The sequence below is a fragment of the Acanthochromis polyacanthus genome, chromosome 8, assembly GCF_021347895.1.
Source record: "Acanthochromis polyacanthus isolate Apoly-LR-REF ecotype Palm Island chromosome 8, KAUST_Apoly_ChrSc, whole genome shotgun sequence".
Taxonomy (NCBI): Eukaryota; Metazoa; Chordata; class Actinopteri; family Pomacentridae; genus Acanthochromis; species Acanthochromis polyacanthus.
The window spans coordinates 7,446,268-7,459,428 of record NC_067120.1 but is presented as its reverse complement, the minus strand read 5'-3'; the positions used below and the strand labels follow the sequence as shown (position 1 = coordinate 7,459,428).

The 13,161-nt window shown below is 40.8% G+C and overlaps 1 protein-coding gene across 5 annotated transcripts in view; it reads right to left on the bottom strand.

The window, feature by feature from the left end:
* The window catches only part of mob2a (MOB kinase activator 2a), a 74,294-nt gene that overhangs the window by 12,968 nt on the left and 48,165 nt on the right, over positions 1-13,161 (bottom strand). The window contains exon 1 of one of the 5 annotated variants that reach the window (XM_051952809.1): positions 7,009-7,219. The exons of the other annotated variants lie outside the window; for them this stretch is intronic. Coding sequence (XP_051808769.1) covers positions 7,009-7,124 — 116 coding nt within the window. The 5' untranslated portion in view covers positions 7,125-7,219. Of the gene's footprint in view, positions 1-7,008; positions 7,220-13,161 lie in introns of those variants that run through there. 5 annotated transcript variants of the gene reach the window in all.

Genomic DNA, 13,161 nt, shown 5'->3' with positions numbered 1-13,161 from the left:
CAAAGGGCTGGAAAGGAATGGAGAGATTCGGTGGATCAACACAGGCCCAGCTGATATCCATGGGAACTAATAAACACTTTCAAAACATGAGAGGACTGTGAGGCACGAGGCCCCTCGGCCAGAGCACAGTGTTCAAAAGTCCAGTGGAGTTTCATTCCCTTCTCCAGGAAGCGTCACCCTGCTTTCCACCTCAGCAAATAAAGGAAGGCATGTCAACATGAGGATGCATACAGAGCCGGCAGCATTTCACTTTGTAAACGTTTAAGATGCCCCCCCTTCCTTTTTACATGTTCGCTGCCGTTTAATTTATCTGCTGGGAAACATGTTCAGCTGTAAACTGTGTTTGGGATTCCTGTGAAAAGCAGTAAAGGACTCACACTTGCACAATCATAAACACACACACCATCGCTCACGTTCTCATTTGTTTGGTAATCATTCATCAAGCTATTCTGTTCTTCCCGTTAGACACTACCCGAGGTTGTTTTAGCCTCATTTACAAGCCAAGGACACTGTATATTACACTGCTGAGCTAAATATTAAATGAACGGCCACTTTCTGTTTCACCTCTGCGCATTCTCTACGTTTTCTGCAACATCTTGTCATCCTTTATTTTGCCCTTCCCTCTTCATGGCGGCAGGCTGACCTGTCCAAACATCCTATTGTCTGGGGTTAAAAGCCACAGGCCTTACACTCCCATCGTCACCCTTTTTCATCTTTTTCTGGCCTTTCCCTTCATCTTTCTGTCCCTAACCATCATACAGCCCCACCAGCTTCACATTTACCCCACGACCTGCACTCTGACTCATATTTTAATTACTGCTCCTCCTTTCATATCTAAAGGTCCTTCCAGTGCTTGTTTATAATGTCTTTCATTTCTCCTAATCTCTGTCTGCTTCCTCTCTCTCTCCAAAACAGACAAAAAAAAAAAAAACCTCCTCATGAGGGCGCAGACAGATTCATGTGGTCCGTGTGGTTTTGCGTTGTGAGCTACATGTTCCGTCATGTGAAAGAGATTTAACCAAGGAAGGACCTTCATCTAGAGATACCATCGGCCCTCACAGTTTTTCAAAGGCTTTGCTAAGCCTTTCAGAAAAAAACTGGTCGGCTCCTGCGCAAAGAGCCTTTTGAAAACATTCTGTTTCACCGAGCTATTTCCTGCCCCTCTGTAATTTCATCATTTTCCGTACAAACGCCTCCTCCACTTCTTGTGAACATTTGTGTGGTAAGGGGAGGTGAAATTCTGGAGCCATTAGTTTATTTTAGGATAAAGAAAACTTCCTCTATGCCAACACTCCTCCCCTCGTACGTACATAGTCTGTCTTCTCTGCAACACACACACAGCTTTGTCTGTTCTTGTTAAAGTTCTCCAAGGCAAATCTTTGCCATAAAAGGCAGCAGATGTCTCTTTCGCCTCACCAGATCAGGGACAGATCAGGGCAGGCCAGAGATGGGAGTACAGGGGAACTGAAGCCAGAGCCAGGCACATGTCTCCAGGCTGGGGGGAGAACCTCAGCCTGGCTGGCACCGACAGGAACAAGGCTGTGATAAGGGCTCACCACCAAGAACATCTCTTTCAGCCACTACAGAACCAAACTTTAAGTTAAGGTAGGGGCTGAGAAGCAGGAAGAAAGGGCTGCTTGCGGTTTATCAGCAATAAAAACAATAAGGAAATAGGGTTGTATAGTCGGGTGACAGAGAGGTCAGTGCTGCAGAGCTGTGGAGTGACTGAACAGACAGCTGTTCGACTCTGTCCGGTAGCCACTCCTTTCACTTTTCCCAGCAACACCACCTCCCCCAACCATCAACTCGTCTTCGCTCACCACCTTTCCTCTTGTACAACACTACCGCTACTCAGCAAACACACAAACACCTGTGCCTACAAGCATACACAATTACAAGCACACACACTCGACTGTGGCTGAAGAAGTCTTTCCCTTTTCACGGTCGACCCAGCTGGTCACAACAGCTGCGTCACGAGCCTGATCCCACCAGAGACCCCGAGAAAATCTAGAAGAAGCAAGTTCTGTCTGGTCTGAAAGCCTGTGTTTGTGCGAGCACGTGTGCGCCGGCCAAGGCTGGTCAGTCAAACATGCATCTTCTGGGCTTCAAACTGGTGCAAATATTAGCTGCTGTACATTAGCTGACTGCGTGCCAAATGAACACTGAATACAATTGGTTCTAAAATAAGCTTTGTGTAAAGAGGAGCAGCCCTCTGGCAGGTACACCACAAGGCTGTCTCATTACAGGAACCTGGTTCCAATTAATCCTAGAATCACATGGGAGCACATTACACAGCTATGCTGGAGAACTGGATGAAGTGCTTTCTTTAAAGTACTACAATTTGCTACTAAATAGCTCTTCATTTTCCTCTTTTCCCTCATGCACATACACACAGCAGTACTTCAGTAACATTTAGACCACTTTTTCTATAGTTATCACCTCGACACCAAATCATGAATATATTCCATCAACAGTCACATTCATGCTTTGAAACCTGCAGGGCCCTGGATTCTGTGTTTTCACTGGTCTCCTTCTGTAATGTGAACACAATCAAGCTCTAAAAACCGACCAAAACTCATGTAATAACTCTTCTGTTTAGCGCGTGGCTTCAGCCAAGCCAGATATTGCACAACTATTGCCTGGATTGGCCTTCTGGATTGCGGGGGAATCTAACTATTGGCATATGGATGCAGTTAATGCAATCTGCTAGGGTGAGCAGCACTGACAACAAAGACGTCTACCATCTTCTCCCAGATGGCTGCTTGTTGTACTGATTGGAATGATTTCCTTTGAGAACTGTAACTAAAAAAAACAAAAAACTGAATCTTTCATCTAAAATCTAATTCACTGGAGCGCCGCACCAAGGCAAATACAATAAAGCTAGAGGCAGAAAATGACTGCATATGAAGAGTTGAATAAGATCTCTAAAGTACAGAACATTTTTCTTATCTCTGTGCAACAAGAAGAGGCACTCTATGGTGCAAAGATATGCTCTTCTTGTCAACACCTGGCCCCATTACAGTTTCACTGGAAAACACTCCCAGGGTCTATGATATTGGTATGAGAGGAAAGAAACACCAGAAGCATTCTACCAGGAGAAATCAAATGAATCAAGCCGAAACAGGCATTAAGAAAAGGAGAATTAGCTAAATGTCAGAAAGTTGTCAACTGACTGTGAAGTTCACTGTAGTCACAGGTTATAATTTTGTGGCAAAACAGCAACAGGACATCAGTTTGATCTTCAACGATAAAACAAGAACTACGTGAATGAACTCTACCATTTTGTAAAAAGAGCAGCTTCAGGAGGATCCGTTTTCTCCAAGCCTGATGATCTATTTCAAGATTAAATTGAATAGACTCAAGGGCTCTTTTCTCTGAAAAACCACAAACGGAGGAAAAGCAGGCAGTCTGAGCGCACCAAAGCTAAACCACAGCAGCCATTACAGGGCTAAAAAGAGACAGAGTTAAGGACGGACTAAACCTGAGGTTCAGCCTCGTATTGCTCAAGTCTGCAGGATAACTGCTCTGTCACAGTTGTTCCTGTGTTTTAAAAGTGCACTGATGCATGAACACCAAGCAGTTTTGGTTCTGGAGCGAACAGATAAGAAGAAAACAAAAACAAAGAAGGCGCAGCTGCCACCACTTAATCAGTAGCATCACTGGGAGTGAAAGCAGCGTTGTAAATGAGTAAGTGTAGCCAGGCTGCAGGCCTAAACGTGTGTACACACACACACCAAAAAAAAAAAGCTTATTCAACTACTAACCCTGCCTGGCTACCTCGTCTTCCCCTTGTCATCCTGTGCTAAATCCCATTCAGTGGCTCTCAGGCCTGCAGAGTATGCAAGGACCCCCTGCCAGCACCATAATGGAGCCTCATCAACATCACAACACACGTGACAGGAAGGGGGTTTGGAACGAGATAAGACCAAGTCGCTGGTTAAGCACTTGTCATATGTAACCTTGTCTTTCTGGAGGAAGGTTAGCTCAGACATCGATTTAGCGATAGGAAGTGAACGACACAGATAATTTGACTGAAGGGCCAAATGAGATTTCTCTACAATCTCATGTCCTTAACCTTAAAACAATAAAGGTCGGGGAACCGATTTTATTCCCACCATTCAAACAACCTATTCTGAGAGTGCAGCCAAGATGACACGAGGCTACATGTTCCCTCTCAGGGGTCCAAACCGCCAAAAGCTATCTTCGTTATCTTTGCCAGTCCAGCGTTCATACCCGTTTTCAAGCCAAGGGTATTCAACCACTCACTGGAGGCGGAAACAGGTTACAAGTGGAGCAATAAACAGGTCTACAGCGCCCCCCCTGCCCTCATAAAACTGCAAACTATGCATCCTTGTTAACTTTGATGAAGTGTTTTTTGCTCAGTTTTTCCTCGCAAATCTGTGAAAATCCCCTCGTGTCCCTTCCAGGCAAATACGTCAACGGTGTATTTCTTTGTGGCCAGCTGATTTCCTTAGTAAGGAGGTTGGGCTTCCACTAAAATAGGAGCAGTAAAAACATGCCTGTACCTGTCACAGGTCTTGCAAAAGACATGACAACAAATTGTAGAATAACACTTTCTGTTGTGACCATTCCATCCTGCTCACAATCTGTGAAAAAGTGGCGTCAAATCGGTGGGTTTACTCCTCACTATGACTCTCCACATCTTCATAAAACACAAAAGGTTTAGAGGAATGTACCCTTTGGCTGTTGCTTAAAAAAAACACCTGTCCACAGACTTAAAAAGCTAAGAGGGAACTTCATTACAGCGTTAACATCATGGTCTGTCACTCATAATGACTGCACGTCTTCTTCACATGACACACAGAATAAACACACTCAAGTAAACTGGGTTGACATTCGCCTCATTCATAACCACTCCAACATATTTCTGCTTGAACCGCACTGATTGTCGACGGAGATTAATCATGACCAGGTCAGCTGTTTGTGCTACTTTGTATGGCACACAAACACACCGTTAACCCTGCTATTTGGGTCGTGCATTCTTGAAGTAATGCTCCGTCACATTATGACCTTCAGATGAAAGCGAAAAACTTAGATTTTTCACAGCAGCACTTATACATAAAATATAGGTCAGAATTCGGACTAAGTAGAGGAAGCACAAATAGATAATGGGATGCTTTACATCAGGGGTGTCAAATTCATTTTAGTTCAGGAGCCACATTCAGCCCAGTTTGATCACAAGTGTGTTGGAGCAGTAAAATGATAGATAGATAATTTATTAATCCCAAGGGAAATTTAGGCATAATAGAGAAACAAAATAAAAAGAAATGAGACAAATGACACAAAACAAAAAATGGGCAAGAGACAAAAAATAAATAAATCACACAAAAGAGGCAAAAAAAAGAAACAAAATGGCAAAAATATGAGACAAACAACTAAAAACTGACAAAAAACAAGACAAAATATTACAAAAATAAGGCACAAAACGACAAAAATCAAGAGATAAAATGACAAAAAAATGAGACAAATGACACAAAAACAAAAAGAGACAAAGAATTTCATTAAAAACTTACAAAACAAGACAAAAAAAAACAAACAGTCAAACTACACCAGTGAGATGTCTGTGTAGGTTCTCATTCATCCAGGTCATGGTTATCCAAAGCAGTTTAAATCAATCCACTGGACTTTTTTGGGGGACCAATACCAAAACTCGTCTGACTACTCAACGATGGTCGTTGTGAGTATCGGTGGGGGTCATCCATGTCAAAGTAGAGAAGCCATCTCTGAATGGGGTGGGGGGTGGGGGTCTGCGACATCATCTTTCGCCAATTTACAATCAGGTCCTTTCAAAACTCCCCAAAAGAACTACTCAGCAGACTCATGCTAATGACCACCATTAGCACACAAGGGCTCCGTGACATCTGTGCATTTCAACGACTCCCACCGATACAACGACCATCGTTGAGTAGTCACATGAGTTTTGGTTTTGTTCGTTGGAAAAATAGCCCTGAACACATCTCACAAAAGCTGAGGCAACACCAACCACCACCAGAACTGAAGAAGCCTCTTGGATGAGAGGTGAAACATCTTCAAGGAACTTTCTTAAAGTCCAGTGGATTGATTTAAACTACTTTGGGTACACCAGTGAGACAAAAAGGAAACACAAAAATGACAAAAACATGAGACAAATGACAAGTCAGACTAAAACATACACAACAAAACAACAAAAACAAGACAAAATATTAAAAAAAAAATGAGACACAAAAGGACAATGAGCAATCTAGTACTGTACTTCATGATAAAAAACAACTTTTCATGGTCTAGAAATTATTTTAAATTTATAGTTTTACAAATTTCCAATCTGCAGTTCCTGTCTTCTCTGGAATTTTAACACTGAGGGCTGGATCGGACCAATTACCGCATGTTTTACACCCCTACTATACATGGTACTTTCAGTTTACCATGTGGATGATGTGAAACAGGTTGGAATTAGAATCAAAAGCACATTTTTTCTACTTTTTGGATGAATTTTGCAATTATAAATGCTCTGTGATTTAGAATAATTCCCTCCTTAAGTTGTCCAATTTAAAACCTTGCTGGTTTTGAATAATAAATGAGAGTAGATGAGGAGACAGTGTCACATTTCTCTTGCTCTTGTTGGGTCTTGGGTCTAGGAGCTGCAGGAAGAGGAATGTCTCCCCCCCCCCAGTCACCAGCGGCTGGTAATTTGCTCTGACCCCGGAATCAGAAGGTCCCCATACATGTGTAATTACTGCACTGAAGAGACAGCCATGGAGGCACAGTAAAACAGACCTAAACACCAGATAACACCTTGGTTTTCTAGTTTTGAATAAAAAAAACGAGCGCGTTGTTTTTCTGCTCTGAACACGTTGCGAAAGATGAAATGCGACGTCGGAAAATTAGAAACGTGCACTCGACGAGGGTTTTGAACAGTAACAGCTGACATGCGTAAAAGTAAAATCAAGAAGTAAAAAGCTCTTTGACAGAACTTAAACACCACATTTGACATGCTTAAATTAGCTTTACCTTAGCACTTTTCCGACTGCCTGGAGCACCATTTTGCAACTTAGTCCGTTTTTGGAGTTTCTCTGCGAGTGCATGTCCGTCTTATCTCCAGAAAAGGAGCAATAATCTCTGACCATAGCTTAAAACACGAAGAAAAAAAAGAAATCTGGACGTCTCCCCCTTCTGTGTGTTCAGATGGAACAAGGAGGAGGGTTTGATCTACGTATAAACTATGACTCACTGTACAGGAGACAGAAAAACTTTGTGAGGAGACTTTACTGAGAGCCCGCCTCCTCTGTGGCTGTCGTCCAATCAGAGGAGGGGGTAGGGGTGTGTAGGCGGGGTCTACTCCACGTCAAAGTCTGCCCATGTGGACGTGGTTCGTCCTTTTCTCTTTTTTCTGTCTCTCTCCTGAAGTGCAGTTACAATGTAGCAACAGGTGGCCAGCTATTAACTGACAACCACAATGAAATAAAAAAGGTGTAGCTACATTTTATAAGCCTGCTGTAATATAACAGAGTTACACAAACATGACCAGCCCAATAAGAACAACAACAACAAAAGAACTCATGATATCAATTTAGATAATATTACATCAATGCAGCTGCTGACACAAACATATGCAAAAATAATTTCTGGATCAACCCAGTTACTAGTCTCTGGGTTTCTACAGAAATCAGCCAGTCAAATTTAATGCTTTTTAGTGCCATTTTAATGCTATACTGTAAAAAATTTAATGTCATGACCATGAACTCAACAAATTACAGTTTTTTTTTTTATTTTTAGATGAAAACTATCTACATTTCACTATTTCTTAATCCAGAAACCTCCCAGGGACAGCAGTCATTCTCTGAAATCCATGTTTTCTAGCCATTTTTACTGGAATTTGCATTTCCCCATCACCCAGCTCTCCTCTATCTGGTCCAGCGTGCCGGCCACCTTAGAAACATGCAGTTTTTTAGCAATTGTACCCAACCAGCCGGAACAATTATCGCAATGCTTTGTTATGTTTACGGAGATGCACATATCTGACGAATCGCAGTCGATAATTATATATTATTATTGTCAAATATTTTTCTTGAAAACTGCAGAAAGAATCTTTAATGCCACCGAGAATCAAATTTAATGATTTTTAATGTCATCTAAGGCCTTAATTTTCACAAAATCTATGAAATGACTATTAATGCTTTTTAATGCCCTGCAGAAACCCTGAATCTCTGCTAATGAGGATTGTGAAACATGACAGAGGACTTTTCTCCAAGGTCACTTGATCACTTTACTGCAAGTTTCCTACTACATAGTCAATAAACCTTCCATGTACAATATCATCGGACTCTTTCCCTGTAGACTCACAATCTGTATTATCATTGTTCAAGTGCAATACATCTGTTTACTCTTCAGTTCATTTCCTGTTCATCTTTCTTTTATTAGTGCTAGTATACAGCTTACATCTTGTACTTGTGTTATTGTATTTTTCTTATTTATTTTAATTTCTATGAGACTTCACACAAACACTTTTAGAAGCTTTCATTTTGCATTTTGTATTCTTTGTTATTCCTATTTTACTACTAACCTCTGTTTACTGTTTTTTGCACTCTGGCAAAAACAATTTCTTCCAGGATGAATAAAGTAGATCTTATCTTAACAGCCACCTAGTGTGTCAGCGCGTCACCCCTGTCGCTGTGAGAACTAGTGCCATGCCTGTCGGGACTGCGGGGCAACATTCCTCCTGCTTCACCTGCAGTCCAGCTATGACAGGCTGGCAGTAGTCAGACATGTTGGTACTCGGCTGTAAAACTCAGAGAAACCAGCGACGGGGATTCAAACGAAGCCTGTTTGAGAGCTCAAGGTGGATCTGTTAAACATCCACACACGGCTTCCTTGCATTTTTGCGGAGCCGGGCTTTTGTCTGAGGGGAATTGTTTGGAACAACAATCTAAGACTTTTCATTTACTTGATTTGAAGCATGAGTATGACATAAATTCTAATTAAATTGTCAACAACGAGCTGAGCCAACAACATTTAAAGCACAAAATGAACAAGAGGAAATGAACGCTGTCTTGTGGAAGTCATTCCGCTCATGAGAAGATTACAACTGGTGTTACCAAACTATCATTCCCTCACTGCTCTTCTCTTTAATTATTGCCTCCTGACAGACATCCCCTCTTATTCTGTCTTCTTCACACATTTCTCCTCCCTTTCTTGGTTTGTTGTTGTTGCCTCTCCCCTCCATTGTCTCCCCTTTTCTGCAACAAGTCTCTTTTTTCTTTCCGTATCTTCAGACAAAACTCCAATGTTGCAGATTTGACAAGCAGTGGACCGACTGTCAGCTATAGCGTGGACGCACACAAAGACACTAATCTATGGAATCTGTGGAGCTGTGTGCACGGCTTCTATGTGGGTGGGGGCGAGATAGAAGACGCTGTGAGGGCATTGCGTGTGACGACCGTGTGTACGTACGGTGTCTGCAGAAATGCCAGAGCAGCATGCTTACTGTGGACCGTCGGACCCTCTGAGGCACCGCTTGTTTATGTTTCAGAGCCCCTATAGGAGCCAGAGAAACCATTTCAAAGAATCAAAGAGAAGGAGGCATCCTGTATGACCGGCTGTCTTCCTGCAGGCCACATCTGGGGGGTGTACACCAGACTGGAGTTTGGTTGGTGGAGACGTCATGCTCCCAACAGTGAAGGCCGAGAGACCAGAACAGGGCACTGACTCTTCCCCCGGTGCTAATTATAGCATCAGCCAGCCTGATCTGGCCCATAAAGAACACAGAAAACAGTGCAAAGACAGGGAGGGGAGGGGTGACATGGCATATGTGTGTGAGTATGTGTGGGTATGCACAAATAAGTGAGCAGCTTAAACAGTCACTGTTTAAACATGCAGGAGACCGGGCTGCAAGAACTAATAACCAGAAGTGAGGAGGCTTTTTTTGGGTTTTTTTGGTGAGGGTTGTAGTTGCTTTGTCAGAAAGCTCAATTACCAAAAGTCATGCTGTAAGTCACAGAATGTATGACTATTTGTTGTTTCAAAACGGACAAAAAACTTGCAGAAATGAGTATATTAGATCCCATATTTTAAAAGAAACTCTTCTTATTGTGTATATTATGATATCGTACAGGCACTAGGGTCAAACATGAATGTACAGGGCAGTCTAGATCTGGGTGTCAAACATGCGGCCTGTGGGCCAAAACCGGCTCTTCAGGGGATCCAATCCGGCCCGTGGGACAACTTCGTAAAGTATAAAAATTACAGAGAAGACTTTAACTGCAAATTGTAAACTACTTGTGTTGTTTGTCTTTTTTTATATATTTTGTTTCTCGCTTTTGTCATTTTCTCTCTCTTGTCGTCTCAGTTTTTTGTAACATTTTTGTCTTTTTGTGTCATCTGTCTCATTTTTGTGACTTTTTCCTTTCTCATTTTTGCCATGATGTGCCTCGTTTGTCATTCTTTGTCTCATTTTTGTGATATTTTGTCTTGTTTTTGTTATTTTTTTGTCTGACTTCTGTCGTTTTGTTTTTCGTTTTTGCTTCACCTTACTTGTGTTTTTGTCCCATTTTTGTCATTTTGTGTTTTGCTTCATTTGTTTTCTCTATCAATTTTATGGTTTGTCTCATTTTTTTTATCTCGCTTGCGTGGTTTGTCAAATTTTTTTTTTTTGCTTTGTAACTTTTTGTCTAATTTTTTTCTTGTTTGTTCGGTTTCTGTCATTTGTTTCATTTTTGGTCATTTTGTTTCACGCTTTTGCCATTTTGCTTCTCATTTTTGTAGTATTTTGCCTTGCTTTTGTTGTTTTGCGTCTATTTTTGTCTGACTGGTTTAGATCATAAAATAAAATACTACATAGATACCTGTGACTAAATGTTGTGTTCCTTTGTAGACACTCTGATCTGGAAGTCGTGATGTGTAAATGATAAACTGAGGCTGAATGTGGTTGAAATTGAACTTATTTTTCTTAAGAAATTTCAGGTTATCCATAATGTTTTGTAAAAAAAAAAATTCTTTCAGAACGTACTTTTTTGCACTAAAACAAAGGAAGCTGCAGTTTGAAGTGGTCGTTATTTATGGTTTTTCTTTTTAAATATGCTGTGATTTTACTGGTCTGGCCCACCTAAGATCAAATTATGCTGAATGCGGTCCCTGAACTCAGATGAGTTTGACACCCCTGGTCTGGATACTTTATACAAAGCGTTATGTGATCCATTACAGTGAAATATTGCTGTAATAGCTGTTGGATGTAATCATGAGGAAACACTGTCTGACCGTAATGGAAATCCCATGCTCAAGGAACTTTCCATTAATTTGCTTCTAACTATTGGAACTGTGCGGTCACTGAAAATAGAAAACATCCATTCAGATCCCTGAGGACTGGTCAGGGCGTCTACAATCACTGCAGCGTTAGCGTTGCACAAAATGCCTTTTTCACTCATTGAACAGGCAGTATGCAGTCACACCTGTACTGCAGTTGGTCCTGTTATGCGAGCAGGTGCAGAGACAGAAGATGCCTTTGAGCTGCAAAAGCTCGACACTTCTTACACAACGTCTGACGTCGATGGAAACCAACGGACGCATTCCATTGTCTGGCAGACAGAGGTTTACTCTTTCTAACGTCACAGTCACCTTCCCTTCGTCTACAAAGACAAGACATGGCATCAGTCCTGAGCTGCCAGCTCTCAACAAACCAGATGTTGCTGGAAAGAGCAGATTACTGGCACTATATGGAGCTTTTAGCTGGGAGTGCTTCTGAAAACGGATGTGGGTTGTAATGACTAAGTGGTACATATACAAGTTAAAACTGCTTTCCTCTAATTACATATTCATTTGTTTGTGGGGAAGGCGTTCGCCAAGCCTTACGTAAGAAGCAGTTTCACATAAAACGCATTCCAGATGTTGACTTATCGGTACCAAGAAGCCGTTTCAGGTATGCCAATGTCATCGAACGCAGCCCTCCTGGTAATAATGATAAAAATAGGAGGCAAGCTGATGAAGTAAAGGCAGTTTATGGAAACACTGTGACATCACCGGCCTTGTGATGGAAGCACGTGTTAAGGCTTAATCTGATGAGGAAAAACAAAACAATAAGCATGACAGTTATAGCAGCAACTGATAAGACTAACAGATAACACATGGAAAATAAAGACTGTGGTAGAGGAAAAATGTGAGAAATTCAAATCATTACGATACGGACGTCATAATGTACGAGAAAGGAGGAAGGAGGCGGGGCTATTTCAGGTTAAATGTTATAAGCTGCAAGTTTTAGCAATTCACTATCATTAAAACATTATCTTGGGTAGTTAAACTATGGAAAAATTCAAATTAAAACATTACAAGTTACTTAGCAGAGCAAGGGTGTCAAACTCTTTTCAATTCAGGGGCCAAATTCTGTCCAGTTTGATCTCCAGTGGGCTGGACCAGTAAAATCACAGCATAACAACCTACACATATTAACAACTTCAAGTTCTTCCTTTGTTTTAGTGCAATAAAGTACATTCTGAAAATGTTCACATTTAAGGAATTATCTTATTACAAAAAATTATGAAAAAACTGAAATTTCTTAAGAAAATTAAGTTCAGTTTCAACAGTATTATGCCTCAGTGTCAACAAAGTATGGCATAAAAGGGAACAAAACAAACATGACAAATGTCAAAAGTCAGACAAAAAAAGACAAAAAAAACAACAAAAACAAGACAAAAAATGACAAATGAGACAAGATGGAAAAAATGAAAAACGACACAAAAAATAAAAACAAAACAGACAAAACAGTCAAAGCGACAAAAAAAATAAATCAAAGTGTCGTTTGTCTCATTTTTTGTCGCTTTGACAAAAAAACCAAAATGACAAAAACAATACTCAAAACAACAAGCCAAAACTGAAAATGACAAAAATAAGACAAAAAATACGTGCAAGACAAAAAGGAAACACAAAACGACAAAAACATGAGACAAAATTACAAAAGTCAGACAAAAAAAAAGGACAAAAACAACAAAAGCAGAACAAAATATTACAAAAATGATAAAAAAAAAGAAAGAAAAATCTAGTATTTATTCTGTTATTAAAACAACCTGTCTTGAAATTATTTTAAATTTATAGCTTTACAAATGTACAATTTGCAGTTAATGTCTTCTCTGTAATTTGTACACTTTGAGGGCCGGATTGGACCCTCTGGAGGACCGG